The sequence below is a fragment of the Pseudopipra pipra genome, chromosome Z (assembly GCF_036250125.1).
Source record: "Pseudopipra pipra isolate bDixPip1 chromosome Z, bDixPip1.hap1, whole genome shotgun sequence".
Taxonomy (NCBI): Eukaryota; Metazoa; Chordata; class Aves; order Passeriformes; family Pipridae; genus Pseudopipra; species Pseudopipra pipra.
In genome coordinates, this window is record NC_087581.1 from 61,530,372 (window position 1) to 61,552,069 (window position 21,698).

At 35.0% G+C, this 21,698-nt stretch overlaps 1 protein-coding gene across 4 annotated transcripts in view; it reads left to right on the plus strand.

The window, feature by feature from the left end:
• Positions 1-21,698, plus strand: part of SHOC1 (shortage in chiasmata 1) — a 48,449-nt gene that overhangs the window by 24,689 nt on the left and 2,062 nt on the right. For 3 of the 4 annotated variants that reach the window (XM_064643296.1, XM_064643300.1, XM_064643299.1), the window contains 16 exons: positions 694-1,143; positions 3,479-3,604; positions 5,062-5,238; positions 6,185-6,292; positions 7,929-8,116; positions 9,602-9,674; positions 11,107-11,179; positions 11,753-11,937; positions 12,450-12,555; positions 14,203-14,314; positions 15,269-15,390; positions 16,330-16,423; positions 17,394-17,525; positions 18,843-18,992; positions 19,848-20,013; positions 20,232-20,786. In XM_064643296.1, coding sequence (XP_064499366.1) covers positions 694-1,143; positions 3,479-3,604; positions 5,062-5,238; positions 6,185-6,292; positions 7,929-8,116; positions 9,602-9,674; positions 11,107-11,179; positions 11,753-11,937; positions 12,450-12,555; positions 14,203-14,314; positions 15,269-15,390; positions 16,330-16,423; positions 17,394-17,525; positions 18,843-18,992; positions 19,848-20,013; positions 20,232-20,786 — 2,817 coding nt within the window. The remainder of the gene's footprint in view (positions 1-693; positions 1,144-3,478; positions 3,605-5,061; positions 5,239-6,184; positions 6,293-7,928; positions 8,117-9,601; positions 9,675-11,106; positions 11,180-11,752; positions 11,938-12,449; positions 12,556-14,202; positions 14,315-15,268; positions 15,391-16,329; positions 16,424-17,393; positions 17,526-18,842; positions 18,993-19,847; positions 20,014-20,231; positions 20,787-21,698) is intronic. The other variant, XM_064643297.1, reaches the window with a different exon arrangement.

The following is a 21,698-nucleotide window of genomic DNA, read 5'->3' on the forward strand; positions in this document are numbered from 1 at the left end:
GCTGACAATGGTTTCAAATTTGAACACCTCATAACTTCAGAACTTCTCATGGGCCATTTTGCATACTTATAATCAAACTGCAATGAAAAATGCAAAACCTTATTCGGATTTTGTTATATGACTATGGCTGGACTGCAAGGCATCAGTTGTGGTTGTGGCATTCCAAGGACTGACAGTAACATGATATATTGTGAAACAAATAGACACTTCTCATGAAAGAATAGTTCCAAGTAACTGCTTTTTTACATATTTTTAAGTGTTTAGCTACTGTGTTTGAGATGGATGTACACCCATAATGCAAAAAATTGCAGTTCTATTGAAGCACATCTTCAGAGGGAGCAGATTGCATTCATTACTTCTTTTTTTCCCTCTAAAAAAAAAAAAATCCGGTAACTTTTCTTCCTAATGAAAGATACTGCATTCCACTTCCTAGAAATTTAACATCAGTAAACACCATGGTGAAAACTTCTTCAAACAATAGCATGGCCTTCTGTGTCTCAATATTGTGCATTTTTGCTTTGGACTAGTCAGTGCAAGTTTTCTAAAAGTGAATTTTAATGATCTGAGAAGACAGAAAGAAGAAATTTAAAAAAATGCTTTTTCTATAAACCATCCAAAGTCATTAACTCTAGCCAGAAGAGAGAAAAGAAAAAGGTCTGTATTGCAGTGAATAAATTAAATTTTATTTTTCAGAATGGCTTGAAGAAAATTCTGTGATAAACCAAGAGCTGCTTTCTGCTGAAAGACATCAGATGGACAAAGTAGTAAATCCTGACTTGTCACTGCAGACTCAAAGGCAGTATTTTGCCCTGCCTGTGCGTGCTGTGTCATCTGCCGAAATTCACAGCACAAATACATCTGGGGGAGAGCTTACTGAAGGAAACAACAGGAAGATTAAGGTAGAAGAGGAAATTTGTTTCTTAAACCAAGAAAAGAAAACTCCCAAACCATCTGAATCAGTCAGCTGTAAAGGTGTATCATCTGAAGGACACAGCTCATCCTGTAGTGAAAAGCCTGCATCATTTGCACTTGCTACAAAATGGGACAACGATGATTCTGATCTGAACAACTTTATCATGATGAGATCCAAACATACACTCAGACAAAGAGAGGAAAAAAATTATGTAGATAAACCTGAAAAAGGTATGTGAACCAGTTTATGCTGCCATTTTTTCCAGATTTAATTCTTTGCTGTTTTACCACTTTCAATAGTTGCAAGTTCATCCTAATAGATTTATCCTTTGAAGTAAATGGTGACATTTTTCTGGTCTTAGTTGAAGCTGATTTTTCCTCTAAATATCTTACCTGTTGGTTTTTTTCCTTTAGATATCTTAGGGGATTTTGGTTGGTTGGTTTAGCTGGGGTGGTGCTTTGTTTTTGGAATGGGTTGGTTTTTTAGTGGTGGAAGTGGTATTACATAAAATAAACATATGAGTTTATTACAGTTCTGATGAACTCTAACTGGAACTTCAGATGATCTCCTCTGTCCATATGTTCTGAATCAGATCTCCGAACCTCTCTGGAGAAGAAATAGTTATCAAATTTATTGTAGTTACCAAATAGTAGATCAGTACTCTTACTTCTATAGAACCAACATAACCTAGACAATGAACAAGTGTTGTTCATTTGAGCCAGTTACCTTGGTGCAAACCCCATCAAACAATGAAGCAGAACAGGTATTAGGAAAAACAGAAAGTTGTTGGTAGCCCTGTTGTTGTTGATGACAATGCTTAGGAAAGAATCTCAGGCTATGTGTTCAGCATTGCAGAAATGCAAAACAACAGAGAAAGAAAAGAAGTGGAAGAATTTCCTTGTTTGTTTTAAAAAGAAATGTCTGTGTCATGAAATAGCAGTCAGCAGAGACGTATTTCCAGATTCAATTTTCAGGATAAAATTATATTTTGAAAAGAATATTTCTCAAGATTTTTTGGACTTGTATGGCAGAATTTTAACAAGAACTTTTATCTGTGTTTTAGTTACATGTCCCAGCATTAAAAAAAAAAAAAAGTGTTACATAAAAGCTTTCAGCAATAATTCCTATAGAATAGAGTTGGGATATTTATTTAATTGAAGGCTTATGTAATCTTGTGGAGGAAATTATTTCTTGGTAAAAATTCACCTGTTACTGACATTGGTAGGGATGCATAAAACATTTCATGGCCTCAGAAAACAACAAATTTTACAAGTAGACCAAAGTACCTGAACTGAAGTTTTATGCTACCATCTAGTGAACTATGACCAGAACTGCATCGCTTAAAAAGGAATCCAAATGTACTGAAAGATAAGCTATGTTACATTCAGGAATAGGGTTGTGGAGGTTTAAGTAGATTAAATGCAGACTAGAATATGTACAGGCAGGATCCCAGTGTGGCAGTTATTTCTGATATATAGGGAATCCATTAAAATGTGTGGGTCTTACCACATTGATGTAGAAATTATATAAATTATCGCATACTTTTGTAATAATGAAAAGCTTTTATTATGGGTCAGTCTAAATCTAACTGAAAAGTAGAAATGCCAGCACTTCTTGTAGGGCTCTTTGTTGTTTGGCTTATTTTTTAAAGATATCATTGTGTTTAATATTTACTTTAATAAATATAGAGGAGGGAAGTAGTAGAAACAGTTCAGTGATTCAGTTTGGAACCCCCTATAGCTTTTCAAAATCAGAAAGTTTTTTTAAGTTACCTAGAATAAAAATTCATTTTTTCTTTTCCTTCTGTCTCTGTATGATCAGTTTGTTTTCTGAGAAAACTGACATTCATAAATAGAAAAAAATCAGTAATATTTAGGAGAGAACTATTCAATAAGAACTCTTCTCAGAAATAAAGATATAGAACTGTCAGAAGGAGCTTTGTGGTCAGAAGTTGTAGCTCATGCATCGGTGTTTATCAGAAAGAGGGGACAGGCACTTAGAAATACTAACAAGTTGCAAAAGATAGCTAGAAGATGGTAGAAGATTATTTTCCTTTTTCTTTTTTTTTTTACTATTTGCATCTTCCATGTTTTTTGTGGATGGCTTACAGTATCTAATCTTTTCTAGTCTCACTCACTGAGGTATTTTTCATAATTTGAGCTCCTTATGGTCAGCAATGCCTTTCCTCTCATATGTGTTTTTTCCCCATATAGAGGCATATGATCTTTCTTATGAATCTGTATTATAGAGCTGTAGGACCAGCACCTTAATTTTCCCAGCTCTGTTTCTCTGCCCTAAGGAAGACTGTCTTGATAATGCCTGACATCTTGGGCTGTGAAGGCAGATAGGGCCTAATCTCCTTTTGTGTCTCAATGTTTTTCCCATACTGTGTAAGCCCATGAAAACAGTAAAGAATTCATGAGGAGAAAATGCATATGTCATAGAAACTATTTATATTTGAAAGTATTTTTCCATGTAGAGTCATTTATTGAGCAGTTTTCTTATTCATTGAGCTGGGTTTGTGATATTTGTGTCTAAATATCCACTTGTGGTTTAATAATTCAGTTCTACAACCTGAAGAACAGCATACGCATGTTCACAAAGAGGATGACTCTGTTTGTGAGATTGTAAAAATAGAGGAAAAAACCCAAGAAAATGAAGATGGTATCACAGTCAATATTCAAGCATCAGGTATACTATTTTTGGATATGCTTTTTTTTCTCCATATGAAGATAAGGGTCAGACTCCAAGGTAACAAGTAGACAGGACTAGAGGAAATGGCCTCAAGCTGTGCCAGAGTAGCTTTAGATTGGATCTTGGGAAAATTTCTTCACTGAAAGGATGGTTAGGTATTGGAACTGCCTGCCCAGGGAAATGGTGGAATCACCATTCCTGCAAGTGTTCAAATAAAGTGTGGCTGTGGCACTTGGGCACTTGGTTTAGTGGTGAACATAGTGGTGCTGAGTTAACAGTTGAACTTGATGATCCTAACAATTCTATGGGTCTATACAGCTGTGCAATATAATTTTATATTAAATAGTACTGCTCAAAAAATGCATAAATTATTAGGCTTAGTCTCTGCTCCTTGTGACTGGAAACATTGCAAGTAAATGGATATTTGTTTTGACACAGGTGTGAGAGCAGGCTCTAGAATTCCATCTTAATACTAAAGCCAATCACATGCAAAGTAAAAAGAGTAACTTAGACTTTGGGTTATGTCTGATCTAAATTAGCAGATATACAGTCTCTTCATACCAGTCAATACCCTTCAATTATTATTCTTTACTTTCTCCTCTGACAGAGTAAATGAGAACTGGAGATGGAAGGGATCGGTAGTTGTTTTGATAGGAAGTGTCTTGAACACAGTAGAAATGTGCTGTGGATTAACACATGACTGAGCCTTACTCTGTGAACTCTGGCTGTTGTACAAGGAATTGTATCAAAAAACACGTATTGACAACAATTTTCTCATGCAGTAGAAATGATAGAGAATAACCCAGAAAATATTTATCCAGGCTATTTTAGAGCCTCAAATCAAGCATACACGGTGCTAGGAAGTTGTGGACCTGGTACAGATTAGTTTGGTTTCCCATGAAAGTGCATTTATTCCAAACATGTGCTTAATGGGAATGTCTTTCACAGAACCAGTGAAAGAGTACAGCAGTATTTTCATCTGTTTCCATCTGAGATGGGAATCATAGCTATAAGCTTATTTTTTATTCTGTTTTTCTAATAAATTTTGAAGCAAGACTCCTTTAATGCAATCAGAGGAAAAAAATTAGGCTTTTCTGCAGTCAAAACAAAAATGATCATTTTGAAAATGACTACAATGTAAAAGCAGGCTGTAGAACAATGGAGTAGCAGTACAATTTCAGTGTGAGTCTCAGGAGTAAAAAATCCTAATTTTTCATCATGGAGTTTGGTCACTTTATGAAATGCATGGAACAGCATGGATGCCTGCCATGAAGATCGGCTTGGTTCTACCACTCAGGAAGTTCCATGGGGAGCAACTCTTCTTCCATCAATGTTGCAGCTTTCATGAAGAAGTCAGTGTTGTTAGTGTTTTCTGGGTCTTTGGACTATTCTTGTCCAATAATAGTTTATGAAACCAAACTTTGCTATCATGTTTTGTTTACTGTGCTATGCAGAAAGCCAGTGCCAGGCATACTGCCTCTTGGAAGAAGCAGCCATTCCTGTGCTAAAAGATTTGACGCATCTGGGTGTACTTGCCTCTGTAAATTGGAGCTTTGACAGTGTTAAGTTTGATCATACAAGGTTTTTCTTGAAACAGCAAGAGAAAGTAGTATGCGATAATTTTGAACAAGGTATGTCTTTTAAAAAGCATCTCTGGGTTTTTTTCTTCTTTAAAACTAATACAGATATAATTGGTGACCCAAGGTTCAAAATGCTTGATAAATTAATGATAAAACTATTAATAGTTTGTCTTATAGACTTACAGTAATTGATTTCCTCTTTTATTTCCAAAATAATGTCTCCTAGTTGTTCAACATTGCATTTATTAACCTCAATATTACAATACAAAATTCTAATGGAATTTAATTTTAAAATATTTTACATATGCTTCAGAAATGTTGCCTCTACAGCAAAAAACACTTAATATTTTTTCACGCTAGTTTTTAAAATTGAAAGTTGTCATGTGTTTTTGTTGTTTCTTTTCTTTTAGTAGCTGTATTTCATCCCACCTGCATGATGCAAAATGCTATGCCCATGTTAGAAATGACAAGGAAAAAAAGTCCATGCTGATTTGGTTTCTTGGAAAGAGTTCTGAAATGTTTGGAAAACAGGGTAGATAGAGTTACAGTGCTGTTGAAAAATTTAGTGATTTGACTAGTTGGATGAGGAAATAGTAATGTGAACAGCTGGGTTTGTATCATGGACCAAAAGATGGGAAATGTATCAGTACTCATGTATATTTAGATTCCCTTACAAAAATCAGTAAGCAGTGTGATTTTAATGGCACTCCCAAGGGTACTGTTATCCCCTACTCCAGCAAGCATCATCTGTCCCTACACACCTCTCAAAAACACTTCCCTGTGTGCCACTTGCTCTGGATCAGATGGCATTGGAGATGTTATATCAAAAGCTGTTTGCCAAGTTCACCAGATCTGAGCTTTGAAGGTTGTCTGTGTTTCACTGTGTTTAATGAAAATTCTGAGATACCCGGATCTTTTAAATTGATTATGTGTGTACAGTGAGATTTATGAAATTTTACACAGACCACAACCACACCTCAGTCTTCTATTTGTAAAGGTAAAATAGATGAGAAGGAGATCATGCTGTTCAGACATGCTGCTCTGGTACATCTGCTGGTGACAGTTCGAGATCTGCTATTGTCATGCGGCTTCGACACAGCACTAGGTTTGTTTTCGGTAGTAAATAATGATACCCAGAGGCCCAAAGCTTTGTGTGTGTGTTCTGCAGTCTGTCCTTCATGTTTGTAGCTGTGATTCCTTGCCATCACTGTGTACGCTCTGTTCATGACTAATATACCTCTGTTTATGTTATTCCATTAGTTCGTCAAAGAAACATTCTTATGAATTTCCACATATATTTTGTGTTGTATCTCAGAATGACAAATTCTCATTGCAATCTCTGTGTGAAACTGAGAAATACGCAAAAATGGCAGGTCCCTTTTTATTTACAATCTGTCTTCTGTGAGTCTGGAGCACTTTCCACCTAAAAATATTCTTAGGCTCCTTGGAAATTAGGTACTTAAATATGAGGACATTTTAAGCAAAATCTGAAATATTATCTAATGTATCATAAGGCATGGAGTTTGAAGTTATAACTTAACTTACACAGCTGTTTTTTGAGCTTTTCTGGTCCTCTGCTAATCAGATTTGGAGTATGAAAATCCATTGTAATCCAGTTTAATGCCTGAAATGATAATGCTGAGCTTATCAAATTGTCATAGTTGTGCATTTTGAATTATCAGATACCTCTATCAAAACAGATCGATAAAGAACTGAAGTCAGCATTTATGAATGCCTTTAGGAAAGTCAGGCTCCCTCTGTCTTTATAGCAGTAAAGGTGGTTCAGAGCATCTAACTTCAGTCGGTCTGAATTCCTTAATGGACAGTATTTCCTTAAAATTGATGTAAAATGGAAAACATTTGCCATAAGTGAAATTGTAGGGAAAATAAATTATTTTGCTTTTCCTTAAATATTTCTAGCAATAGAAGAGTAGGAAGAAAAAACAGAATGAGTAAATAAATAAAATCCCAAGTAAAGTTATTTTCTACAATTACTATAAACAATGTAAGAGGGTGGAAGGGAAACAAATGAGCAGTTCCTCCTCTACTGTTTATTGTAGCAGAAGCACTCCTAGATGATATTTCAGAATTACAAAGCACCTGTGTTTCCAAACCCCAGCAACAGCTGACACAGGAAACTGTACAAGTAAAAAAGATCTGGGGAAAAAACTTAGAAAAATGGAGCCTGGTTCTGAGTAGGCCCTATAGTCTTCATTACAGGTCTTCTTGTGGTTTTGTGCTGTGCTGTGCAATTCATCACACAGTTACCTCAGATGTATGCATTTTCAAATAACCCCATCATTGTTCACCAGTTGTATACAGAAGACACCATTCAGAGTTGAGAACTAGTTGTGATAGTTTGAAGAGCGGTAAACACACAGGACAAGTGAAGCTTTGGACAGTGATGGCAGAAATACTGTTGTTATTTAGTATAAACTATGTAGATTAGTTAAATATAACAGTGCTGCTGCCTGCTTCTGCAGCCGTAGAATGTCATATTGAATAATTCTAGCTGAAGTCGTATGGTCTATGGATACTAAAGTATGGCAGTTTTACAAAATCCATTTACATACCTGCTTACTGGTAATATTATCCCTCCATTTTGGCAAGCCATTGAATTTTCATCTGCTTTTGTGCCAGATACCCTTCATATAGATTTTAAATTGATGTGCAGATTAAACACAATGCTTGACAATTATCTTTTGTTGCTGCAATTGCTTCTTTTGTTGCTTTACTGACAGGTTATTTGTCCAAGGCAAAGGATATCTATAAAAACATCTTAGAATCCTGTTTGAATAACATCTGGAGGCAGTTGAAGATCGTACAGTACAGCAGCCAGAAAAAGCATGAAACAAATCCCAAAATAACAGCTCTTCAGTGTGAAATGTTAAATTGGATGAAAAGTTATGGAGAGAAACACAGTGTTAAGGTTAACAATGTAACCAATTTCTCTAAGCAAACAAAGCTGTTCCAGACTGTGTGAATATTTATAACACCATCTTTTAACAAGAGCTGGTTTATGGGAAAAAAAAGTCTAGTAATTACCTTTCCAATTCATACTATCTGTTAAATTAGGATAATATAAATTTTAAGACCTCTGCCAGGAGCACTGCAGGTTTCTGTTGGATCAAATCTCCCCTTGTTGTATGCCTGAGATAACATGCATATGAATTTTAACATTGCCAGGACTTCATTTCACTGCAGGTGGTTTTGTTTCCCTGGTAAGTATATTGTGTCACGTCAGTTACTGAAAATTATATATAGCCTTTTATTTGAAGGCCAGTGACCAGTGGGGTTCCCCAGGACTCAGTTTTAGGACCAGTGCTCTTAAATATGTTAATAAGTGGTCTAGATGCAGGAATCAAAAGTACATTAATTGAGTTTATCGATGATATGAAATTAGGGGGAGCTGTGGACTCCCTTGATGGCAGATAGGCTTTACAGAAAAATCAGGATAGACTAGAGAGCTAAGCAATCATCAGTTGTATGAAATATAACAAGAGCAAGTGCCAGATTCTCCACCAGGAATGGGGCAATGCTGGTTATACGTACAAAATGCTAGAGGAGAGGCTGGAATGCAGCCCTATGGAAAGAGACCCAGGCATCCAAGTCTATGGCAAGTGGAATCTGAGTCAGCAGTGCCCTGGCAGCCTGAAGGGCCAACCATGTCTGAGGGGGCATCAGGCAAAGCATCACCAGCTGGTTGAGGGAGAGGATTGTCCCACTCTGCTCTGCACTGGGGCGGCCTCACCTTGAATATTGTGGCAATTTTGGGCACCACAATATAAGGAGGACATCAAACTTGTGTGTTTTGTGTGTCCAGAGGAGGATGACCAAAACAGTGAAAGGCCTCAAGGGCAAGACTTAGAAGGAGCAGCTGAGGTCACTTGGCTCATTCAGCCTGGGGAAGAAAAGGCTGAGGGGTGACCCCATCGCAGTCTACACCTTCTTCAAGGGGGGCAGTGGAGGAGGAGGTGCTGATCTCCTCCCTCTCATGACCAGCAATAGGACATGAGGAACTGGAATGAAGCTGCTTCAGAGGAAGTTCAAATTGGACATTAGGTAAAAGGTTCTTCACTGGGAGAGTGGTATCCCCTGTAACAGACTCCTAGGGAAGTGGTCAGAGCACCAAGCCTGCCCAAGTTCAAGAAGCATTTGGACAATGCTTTTAGTCATATGGCTTTGTTTTAGGTAGTCCTATGAGGAGCAGGGATTTGGACTCAATGATCCTTACGGGTCCCTTCCAACTTAAGACATTCTATGATTGTCGTTCTGGAAAGCTCCAAGGTTTCTATTTAATCACCTGTTTAATCAGTCTCGTGCTTTCTGTGCAAATGAGAAAGAAAGATGTATGCAGGCTGAAAGAAGAGTTTTTTTATTATTACTGGAGTTTCTTCTACTTGTCTTCTTACAGATACTAATCATTATAAGAATGGACTCGGAAAGAGAAAAAGCAGCACTCATTCACCCATTATCTAGAGTAGATGGTAAATAATTATTTTAATATGTATTTTTAAAAGAAAAAATGGCTGTTATTCTGTGGTTTGCTGCATTCCTCTTTGAAAGCTTCGTGAAGGTGTTTCTCCCTTTTCTCCTCATCAGAAACGTTTCTATGTGTTTTTCTCACTGTTTAATGTTTCCTAACTCTTCCATCAGCCATTTTTTCTGTCTTTTAGTTGTATTTTCTCCTCTTTAAAGGTTCTGATGTAATATTTTCTTTTGCAACAGAACGTTAGTTCATCTGTCAGGTCAAAAATTTCTTTAACAGAACACAAAAGAGCTGTGGACAGCCCATTGTCTAATTACATTTGCATCTGTTGTCTTGATCAGATTGTTTCATTCTTTTTAGCTGATTGGTCTCAAGCTTTCTTCCTTGCAAGTTATTTAAGAGCAATTAGAATTTAGAAGTCCTAACTAAACTCCCCAGCATAAAACCTTGAATGAGTAGTTAATTATAGATCATACTTTTCCTTATTTCGCTCATCTGGTTTGCTAATTTGTTAAATATGTCAGCATAAGCTCTAGTGATCTGTTGAACTCAAGGTAAAAAAATACTGTTTCCAGTATCCCATCTCCCCACTGATACAAGCAATGCTTTCATCTGTTCGACATTCGTGAGTAATTTTTGCACAAGCTTGTTCAGTGTCACAAATTCAGCTGGTAAACCAAACGTGTTTCAGGAAAATTGTTATTTGAGCCTGTACTTACGTTTAGAGCAAGCCACAGATTTCTTTCATATTGTTTTTTAAAATCCATTTTCATAAATCGTTCTTGCAGAAACCTTATCAAGTGTCATGTACTGTAATTGTTCTTTTGCCTTTAAAAATAAAGCTAAATTTCCTGTGCTTTTAAAAGAAGAAAGACTGTCTTTTAGAATGTTTTGAAAGGGAGGAGGCATGTTCACAATGCTTTTACTAATAATAATACTTAATGAAAAGTGTTTTATTTGTTTTAAGATCTTAAGGCTTGATTGCAAACCCAGATCAATCCAGCTAACTACACTTCTGAAGAGAGACACTTGTGTTATACCAACATTCCTTCTTAGATTCATCTTCCAGTTATACTTGTAAAATTTCAAATGTATAGAAGGTGTAAAGAAATTTAACTTATAAAGGGGCAAAGGTGCTTCCTTTTGCATTAGCATTTAATTTTTCATTTTAAGGTAGTAGAGTTGTGAGTTTGTGAGACGTGAAGCCTTTTTTCATTACTTCTTCCTTGGGCTCCAAGGCAGAAGTTTTCAAATCATTATACCCAGCAGTACAATACAAACTGAAATTGTATGGAACTTCATCACAAAAGACAATATAATACGTAAAATTTCAATAACCTATCTTGTTCTGCATTTGCTGCTTACTGCTGTGCATTGATTCATACTCACAGAGGCTCATTTATTTCATCAAGGGTTTCATTCTTTTTCAGCAGGTTTAAAAGCTGTGGATTTGAATTCTGAGAAAAAAGGAACTCTTTTAGCTTGTAAAGATATCATAAGCAAGTAAGTTAAATTCTTGATTTTTGAGAACAGACTCTCTAGTCAGGACTAAGGTCAGTGAAACTTAAGTTACCTTTGTTCATTTCATGGGACTTTCCAGTCTGGAGTAAAGTTTACAGAGTATAGACCTACACCTTCATTTTTATTTTGTCCACACTCTAGCAAAATGCTTAGTGAGGCTCAAAGGTACTTTTAGAGAACAAAAAATGGCATATTTCTAACCTTTTATTTTGTCTTGCATGTTTTAGAGAAACTCAATCAGAGAAATATAATTTTTTGCATGTTTTAGAAGAAGGTGCTAAAGGGGCATAAGGGTAAAATTGAAATTATGTCATTATGGGAAAATATGAATAGTTCAAGAAGATGATTAGAATGGGAGAACTACAGCTTTTAATTTTTTAATTGATTTTTAAAGAAGTTAGAGTTTTAGGTAAGGGGAGGGTAAATTTTTTTTTTGTAAAAAATATACTTTACTTTAAACAGTCATAATTTATCAAAGTAAAATTTAGTTTATTTTGTTCTGAGGGTAATTTTTCATGAACTTAACTTTATTAATATTTTGTTGGATTTTTTAAGCCTTAGTAGATATTCCTGCATTATTGTACATAATCAGCAAATTGGAGCTGACTTCCCTTGGTCACACTTCTCATTAGTAATGGAATATGATTATTCTGAAGATTCTTGCTGGAAAAATCTGTGCAAAAATCTGAATGTTGCTTACATGACTTTTAAAACTACCTTCCCTGAAACAATACAAATGGGTAAGTGCTCTCCAGAATTGTAACCAACAGTTAGGCTGGCATATGAAAGAAAACATTTTCTGTTCCCTAAAATGCTACATTGATGTGCCTGTGGAAGAGAATAAGTTATGAAGGCTAATGCTAAGCAAACAGAGCTGGTTTATCTATGCAGCAAGATAGGAAGGTGTTTTTATTCAAGTGTAAGCCTAGTTTTGGCCAAGATGTAGTAGTACATGATGGTTTATAAGACAGTTGTGCCAAGGTCATAGGTTGTTTACAGTTACTACAAGCTGTGTCCACCCTTCCTCATCCTAAGGGAATGTTGTAGTTCTAAAGAAATCTGGATGAAAGCCTAATTTCAAAGAGATTCAGAAGAGTTTAATTTGGGTGGGGGGAAAAAAACCTATGATGGAATCACTTTATTGAGGATGAATAAAAGCTTTATTTTAAAAGTTATATCTATTTAAATATCTAAATGTATCTTTAGTTTTTTGCTCAGAAAACTATTATCTTACATATACAAAATGTTTTAGGGAATCACAGCGATTCTTTTCTTCTGGAAGTGCAGATTCCATATGTATTTCTGACAACTGAAGGGCTTCTTAATATGCCAGATATTCTTCAGCTTTTTGAGTCCAAGTGAGTGAAAATCACCTATTTAATCATATTGGCTATTTATGTTTCAATTTCCAGGACATGTATCTTGTCCCACTGTGACATGTCTTAGCCATCTACTTGGCTATCAGATACATTTCTGCAATTACACTATTAGCATTTTAAGATGTAAAGAGATAGCTTTTCTGCTAAAGCTGATAGCTTAATTTTGGAGATTCACACAAATGTCAACCAGAATGAAATTGTTTAATTTGTTTATTGTTATAATGAACTGGTACTTTTAATAAAAACAACTCTTTTAATTTCCTACTTTTCCCTGAAAATCGTAATATTATCTAAAACATTTTACTTTAGTGCTTCTTGGTGCTTGGAAGACTTTATATTTAATTCTTCATAAAAATTGCTGTTGAATTTTTTTTGCTTTTTAACTACTGGATCTATGCTAAAAAAGCAAAATGGACAAAAATAAAAATCTCATTTTCTGATGCTTAACAGCCTTTGGGAGAGGCTAAGTTCAAAACAAGGCTAATTTATTCCTAAAATTCAGATCTAATATTCACTTAATTTTCAATACTCTATAACCTGTACAAAAATTGTCATGGTTGTTAATCATTGTGCTTCTGCATTATTTACTTTTACATAATTTTCTTGAATTTTGCTTTCACAGTTATAAATACCTGATAAAGATACCTTTTATCATGTGAGGGGAAAGAAAAAAAAGAAAGAAAGGAAGAGGGACCAGAGCAGCAGTATCTCTTAAACATAGTGACAGAGATATGGGTGGCTGATTTCACCACATTGTTGCAGAGACATGCCAGTTTTGATCTTTGCTGTATCCATGAGTCAGCTGTGGAGTCATTTTTGAACTGTGTCTAATTACAGTTCAGTAGGGGGAAAAATATATATATCTTTGACATTTAAAATTTGAACATATGATCTGACATGCTTTTAAACTCTGACTTGTTCATATTCTCCATTCAGCCTGGCCATAAGCTAAATAGCTAGGAATGCTTTTTGGTACTTTTACTCTTTGTAGCACTGATAGAGTAGTTAAATAGGTGAGCAAAGAGCAATATTGTTTCACAAAAGGTAATAATTTGCTTTTTCATTGATGTCCATATAAGTTTATACACGCCTTAATGCTGGCACATTAAGGTTCAGGTCTCCTGTGTTTCCTAGTGAAACACAACAGGAGGCTGTGCTGCTGACAGCTCTCAGTCACTCAGAAAAATTTAGGATCATACCAATGGCAGTCAGGGAGTTTTCACTCAGTTTGCTTTCCCTGTGCTGCACCATCATGAAAGGAAGAAAAGAAATTAAATATACAAATGTAGTAAAGAGGAGTTTCTAAGTATATATCTTGATTTATCTATCTGAGTTTCTGTATTGCGTCTTTTTTTTTGTAAACTCAAAGGCTGTATATGGTCATATTTGATGCAGTTAGCAACCTAATTGAATTAATCCAGTAATATTTCATTAAATCACTGCTACATTGGTGTACATTGTTTGTGTCTTAAAGTGAACTGACCATTTGAGAAAGATCAATGTATGAAAAGACTGTTGTGTCTAAGTTAAAAAATTATATTAAGAGGTATATGTTACTGATTTCCTTTAAGAAAAATATATTATTTCACTTGACTGAGTTTTAATAAAACAATTTTAATTCTTCAGATACAGCATTACCTTTGTTGAAAGAACCAGTAGTTACTCCTTAAGGCTCTTTGGAAGTGTAGATCGATATGTGGTGTTGACAATAGATGAATGTACTGCTGTCTTTTTGCAGGTACAAAATGACACTACTGTGTGCAATTTTTGTTATGTGTTGGGTCACTTCTAGGCTATATGTGCAGGCTTCTAGCACATCTTTTCTTCCTCATAATCATATATAATTCATGCATTGTTTCACATCACAAATTATTTCCGAATTCATTAAGTCCAAAAGGCTGTCTCTGCTAGTTTGACTAGTTTGAAATGTTCTCCATTTCTTCACAGAAGTGTAACTTTTGACCTGTGATTTGATTGTATTAAATGCAGTTAAAGAATGCATACATGACAATAGGGTTGTATAAAGAAATTTTGTAATGACCAGTTAAATGTATTTGTGGCTATAATCTCTCACCAGTGTGCATGTTAATTCCTCCCATTTCAGATTGTTATCTGAATTAGTCTAGAGAGTAATTTGTCCTACTGTTAAAAAATAATGGTTTAAACAATAGCATACTACTTAAATTCTGGTATGAAGGAAGACATTGCTTTTCATGTAGAAGAACTGCTTCTGAAAGACATATAAATAATAAAATAATCAATTAGTATTGCAAGCACAACACAGACATTCCTACATGCTATTGAAATTAGTGATGGTGTACTTTATACAATTAGTGTAGGTATAATATGATTTGTATGGTTTAAGTACTTCAGAGGTTTATATTAGTATTTTGCATTATTAAAGTTTACAAAAATCTTAACATCCCAAAAAAGTCAGTGGCAGTGTTTCCTTTCTACAGAAAGACAGAAGGGCCATGAAGCAGTAAATCAGCTTTTTAGGGGTCAAACAAAATAAAAGTTGGGAATGCTAGCTAGTTCTCCCAATCCCATATGTGTCCTTAATGCTTACATTATTTAGCTGTATTTATGTTTCATCTAACTTCTCCATAATATAGCAATGCACATTACAAGCTTGGGACAACCATGGTAATGTATTTACTTGCTTTTTACTTTTCATTTAATTCTATGGTAGAGTGTGGAAGAACTTAATTATGAGAATTCCTGTGACACTTTAATATCGAGGCTGATGGCATTATCACTCCAATACACATGCTGTTGGATTGTTTTCTATTCCAGAGAGAGATTGAGTTTAGAGTAAGTTATGAAATTCTTTTGTTATCCTGGTATTTTTAAAACAAACTTATCTCTAAAGGAAGCTGCTTACTTGAACCAGTTGATACACTTTGAACTTCCCTGTAGGAAAGCATTTCTTCTTAGAACAATACGAATATTCTAAATTCATACTTCTAGAGAGCTTTGGACTTTTCACTCAGTTACAGCGTTGCCATGGTCCTACTGAAAAACTCAGTGACATGACAAAAGTAGTAGTTATCACTGGAGACCCCAAAAAGTTAGCAAATATGTTTTTTATTTGTTAGGATATTTTTAGTCTTACAAAAGAGATAAAGAAATGGTTGTTATAAAATAACAGGCAATACTAATGCGAGGTGTATTCCAAATCAGGAGATCTAGAAATTTCACGAGACTAAGGATATGAAGCAGAGGAATTATTCTTTATAACTTTGAAGTAAATTAACCCCTACAAATGCACAGTTATGAATTACTGTGTTAGCATCACTGTGTGTCATTTGCAACAGGGAAACATTCTTCAAGTGTTCTTCCTGTGCATCCGTAGTTCTTCTGCTATGGAAGCACACCTTTTGTTGATATAGTTCATAAGCATTCCTTTATTATCTCTTTTTTTCTATAAGCAAGTGTTAATTTTCCCATGCATCACCATTCCTCTCTGTATGTTTTCTCTCCAGTGTCTCCGACCTTGATGCAGACCTTTTGCTTCAGGCTGGACTTGCTTTGTTGTGGGCTGACTGCATTTTCTTCCTCACAGTCCATCCTTCAGCACTGAGTCCCTTAATGCATCCTAATTTTTCCTCTCACAAATATTAATGCTCCAACTGTACTAGTATTCTGAAATCCTGGAAATGAAATGGACATTTATTAAGACATGTATCAAATGTTTTGGAATTATTACATGTACATATTAAATGTTAATGGTCCAGTAAAACTCTTTTACAGGTACAGTCTCAAGGGAGATACTCTGCTTAACCTTGTCTTACTTTATGCCACTCTAATTGAGCTTACACAGAAGTCAGAAGAGTTTGAAGTGAAGGTAATTTTTTCTGTTTTAATCTTCACTGATATGATATTTCTAGAGAGCTCAAACAATTACTCATTCTACATCAAAAACATAAAATAGCTCAAAATTACTAAAATAAGAGAGAGGACCTTAATTCAGTGCTGCTAAAATCACTGAAAAGACTGTTGACTGCAATACAAGTTAAATGAGATTCAAATAGCAGTTGAAGGTCTTTTAATGGCTAAGAGTAAAACAATGCGATTGTACCTTTAATAAATTATTAGAATATAGATTAATCCTGCTTATGTCTTAATTTGAATTTTCAGCTCAGTATTATGTTACAGATGTAAAAGAAGAAAAAAAGTCTAATTTTCTAGTTTGCTTTTTTTGTGTGACCAAACAAATTAATTTTTTTTTAATAAATCAGAAAACGTAGTATATAGAATAATCAACATTAAAAAATGAGGCAGAAGTTTCATTCAGCTTACAGAGTTGATGTTGGTAACTTATATTTTTGAATGAAGTAATACCTTTTTAGGCCCTTTTTCACTTATTTGCATATTAAATTTCATATAAAATTTACCTGAGTGAATGAAAGTTACAGAGAGGACAAAGCTTTTTTCATGCCATGTACACAGCAGTGTAGTTTGTGTGGAAATTACACCTTCGAAGTGTTACATATCTTCTTAAATTGTATTAGGCATCTCAGAATAGCTTGTTCTTTTAGGAACTCAAACCCAGAAAATTGATCACATATAAAAAACCTATAGGATAAGTTAATTTCACCTACATAGGATTTCCATAAATAAGGAGTGTCATTTGTAGCCAGGCTAGTGGTCAGAGGTCAGAGTTCCTCTGCATGATAGGCATGGATCAGGTTTAATTACTCCACATTACCAGCTGTTGTGTTCAGGTCATCTTTGGTTGTCACCTCAACTTCTGTAGCAAATTAAGCCAATCCTTACTACAAGTTTTAACCAAAAACATTATGCATCATCTTTAGGTAGTTCTTATGCCGGGGATTGAAGAGACAGCACTGGTAATTCGTCAGATTGCTGACAACATTTTGATAGCATCTAATATCAGTCCTCATGAGTGGCTGGACAAATCCTGGCTTTCTGTCTTGCCGTCTGAGGTTTGCTTATCTTCCCATGAATTTACAGTTTTCTTCCTGTTTCTCAGACTCATTAAATTCTAGGCTTTTTTAATTGTTCTCTTAAAATATATTATTAAAATAACCATTATTATGTATCTGTAAACACACGTATTTTATATATATATATAATGTTTCTGTCATCCTTGCCAGCACAATTAGATGCAACCTGGACTTTCCGTGACTTTCACAACCTGTAGAGAAGTTTATCCTCCACATTCGTCTGCCAATTTGTACAGTTCTCCAGTTCTAAGCACTAAGTTTAAAAAACTACCCAGATGGTAAAAGATGAACATAAAATTGCTAACTTGGGCAGGAAGCCAAATTCATCAGTGCCAAATGGAAGCCAAATGGATCAGTGGTGATCCATTACCAAAGTCAATGACATTGCCTGCCTTGCTTTAATACCAGATAGTAGACATTTTTTTAACTTCTCATACAGTAGGCAATATTGTGTATTTACAGTAAATGCTGGAACAGCCTCATCAGTGATGATCTTTAACTTGTATAGTAAGGTTTTCAAATTAAACATATGGATTTGTTCATTTTATGTAAAAGCTTTGAACTCTCGTGAAGCTTAGATCGTTCTTGGCTTTTGCAAAATTCAGAAGCATAATAAAGCAGATATTGGCATGGCCTTTCAAGTGTGGGATATTGGATTATAGGTTTTCCAATTTAGAGATGAAGGATACTGTTGAAAAACTGAGAGGAGTCATTGTATTTTGTCTCTGTTAAAGATATTTGATCCTGTCATCTGTTGAGTACAGAGCTTTGTGAAAGTCAGGAACTGGAAGCTGAAATTCATAACAGGCTACTGCTCTCAGCTTGCTGCCCTGTGTCTGACATTCACCCTCCCCCTGACAACTCCTGCTTTTGGCACCTGTTCCATTGCTCTTTACAGATACAACTTTTGTAAAACAAAACCAGTTTTGTCAGTTTATCTTGCTGTAGCTAATTCCCATTAAAATGGAGAATTAATGGTAAATCTGGTAATGCATTTTCAAGTCAAGTTTACATGATTCTCTGGTTTTATCCTTCAGAAAATAAATGTCTTCAGACTGTGCTTGCTTTTTGTCAAACTGTTATGCAGAACTTCCTCTGTTTCAGAAATCATACTCTGTTACTTTTGTAGTAAAAAAAGGCAGTTGTAATTGGACTGTAAAAGTTCACAGTTTGAAAGCTCTACTTTGATGATACACTCTATGACCTATTCATAAAAATGTGATTTTGCAGAAACAGAAAAAAAAGAGATAAACATTTTGTCAGATATCAATCTAACAAAATAATTTCCGTTTCCAGACAGAGAAATGCCTGCTTACTTTTCCATGTATCAACCCTCTGGTTGCTCAGTTTATGTTAAAGAAAGGATCTTCATTGAATAGGTTGTTTCTTGCAAGCTTTGATCAACTGCAGGAACTTCTGCCAGAGGTTCCAAAAAAAGTTTTAAAGGTTGGCCAAAATTACTTTATGTATTAGATCAATCTTTTTTGCACTGTTGTAATATGTGGTTGTTTGGGGTTTTTTTTAATCCGATAATACATGCACATTTCCTGGTATCATTTAAAAATTAATTATACACTTCAGCATGTCATTCATGTCTAAAATGTTGTTAAAAATTGCCTTCCTCCCTCCCTCTCTTTTACATAATAACAAAACTACCACTTACAAATTCATAGAACTAAGCATTTGACAGAGCCCTGAATGTTAAGATGAAGAATTATGTGTTCCTACTGTTTCAGTTGGGCCAAGTTTGGGAAAAATATAGACTGATTATAGTCAGCTAATTAGATAAAAAAATGCACTTATCTTATTATTCAAGAAAATGATGAGGGACACTGTTTATTTAAGGTGAAGCATTCAGTTAAGGTGAAGGAGCAAGTGAACAGATATTTGGACACTGAATATGGAATTATTATTGTAATAACTCTACATATGTGAAGCCATGTTTATTGACTGGGAAAAAAAAAACCAACCTGAAAAATATCTCAGTTAAATTCCTCTATGATGTATGATAGGAGCCAATCCATTGCAGACATTGCTTCCTACAGTCCTGGCCTAATGAAAGAGAATAAACTACACAAAGACACTGGTTTTCCTGTGGTTCAAAACAGAGACTATACTTACCCTGTTTATAGATTTAAGGCAGTGGCACATTGTCTACTGTACATGCCTCTCCTGTATTGGTTCCAATAAACAAAAGCTTATACATCTTAGGATCTTAACAACTGGTTTAACTTTTCATATTTGACAGATGTAGACAGGTATTATAAATATTCCTCAATTATCTATTCCTCATTGTTTCAGCATTTTAGTGACATGATGTCTTCATACAGCCTAAATGTTGGTCCACTAGAAAAAACAGTGCAAGGTGCATCACAGCCAGAAAACCAGAATGACCTCAACGCAATCTGTCCTGATTATAAACAAAATCAGGCTTTAGAGCTGCTTGATAAGGCCCTAAACAGCACAGGTAATATCTTGAATTGCTAGAAAAATGTTTCCTTTGAAACCAAGTGAAAAATCTGAGTGCATTAGAATCTTTGTCTTCTAAGCATGGTAAGGCCAGTTATTCTGAGGAGACAGACTGCAATCAGAATACTCAATGGCATCTTGGTTTCCTTTAAAATGTAGAGAAATAAGCTAATCTTTCATTCTCCAAACAAAATGCTTCAAATTTTTCTCTACCAGGAACATCTCATATGGATTCTGAAGCCTTAATTCCTCCATTGAATCATTGTAAGAGTTTTTTTAAGTCTGATCTTCCAAGCTGTATGCAAAAGAATGCGTGTTCTTCAGATGTAATTACAAGGAGGAAGCAGAATTTCTTTGCTGTATCAAAGGACTGTGAAGATTTTGCCCATCTAGATGTTACAAATTCTCTTCATGTTCAAAGACAACCATTCAGGATACAGGATGGCTCTGATCCTTCTTCTAAAGACTCTGAAAAAGAGGATTTCTTTGCAACTTTCAATGTCTGTGAACCTCAGGAAAGCTCTAAGAGTTTTCTAGAAGAATTTAGCGATACATTTAAAACCCCTGAAATTCAGATTGACCAGGCCCCATGGAATGACTCTTCATCCACAGGCCCGTGTAATTCATTTGCGTGTGATGGTTTCCTCTCTGACTTCTTTGTTGACACGGATGAGCTTCAAAATCTGAATTTTAACCAACTAGGTAGAGAATCTAAAGGAAAGAGAAAAAAAAGGCCTCCATTCTTATGGACAAAAGAAAAAAATAAAACAGGTATGTCCAAAGCAAGCAGAATTTGCTGAAATTCTGTTTGTAACTCAACTGGAAAGTTGTAAGGAGTATTGGTAAGACTATCTTTTCTATTTTCTTCAAATAATTGTTAAAACCAATCCAACCCAACAGTTACATGTTTCCTTTGCTAAAACTCACTTGCATATGTATTTCTTCTGTGATAAAAGGTTCCTAAACAGGTTCTGTTTTGAGCATAAAGAATATTTAAGAAAAAAAAGCACAAACAAACAAACAAACCCAACAAACTAGAATTGTGTTACTGCTGGTTTTTTCCCCTGGTAAAATATTGAGAAATGTAGTTCTCCAGTATTGTAAGATTCAGATTCTTCTCTCTTTGACAGTGCCTGAAATATGGATAATGAACATGCCAGAATTATTTTTAGTTATGGGAAAGATTCTTTTGTAAACATAGATTTGGACAAAAGGGTGAACAAAAGACTCTAAAGTATATAGACTTTATAGGAAAAAAAGAGATTCGGCAAATTCAGGGAGTGAAATTCAGATACTGCTGATGGCTGTGTTTTGCTGTTGATGCTAATGGAGTAAAAATGGCACTCTGAAAATTTTCTAAGTTTGTTTCATACAGTTCCCTTATTCTTGGAATACTTTTTTTAGCTAATTTCTCCAGGGCTAAACTCTCCACTTGAAATCATTCCAAAGCATATTTCTTCAATATAGTGTGTACTTCAAAACTTCGTTTACTCCAGAAGTATATGCCGTCCTTATACAAAATATTAATTTTCCATAGTTTTGTTACCCCTTGTTTATTTTCTCGAATATAGTTAGCTTGAAACCTTTTTTGATAAGCCATAATATGTAGCCATGGAGTCTTACAAGTAAGAAAGCATCACTAGTCCCTCTCAGACTATGTATTGCTATATCATTTATTGTAGT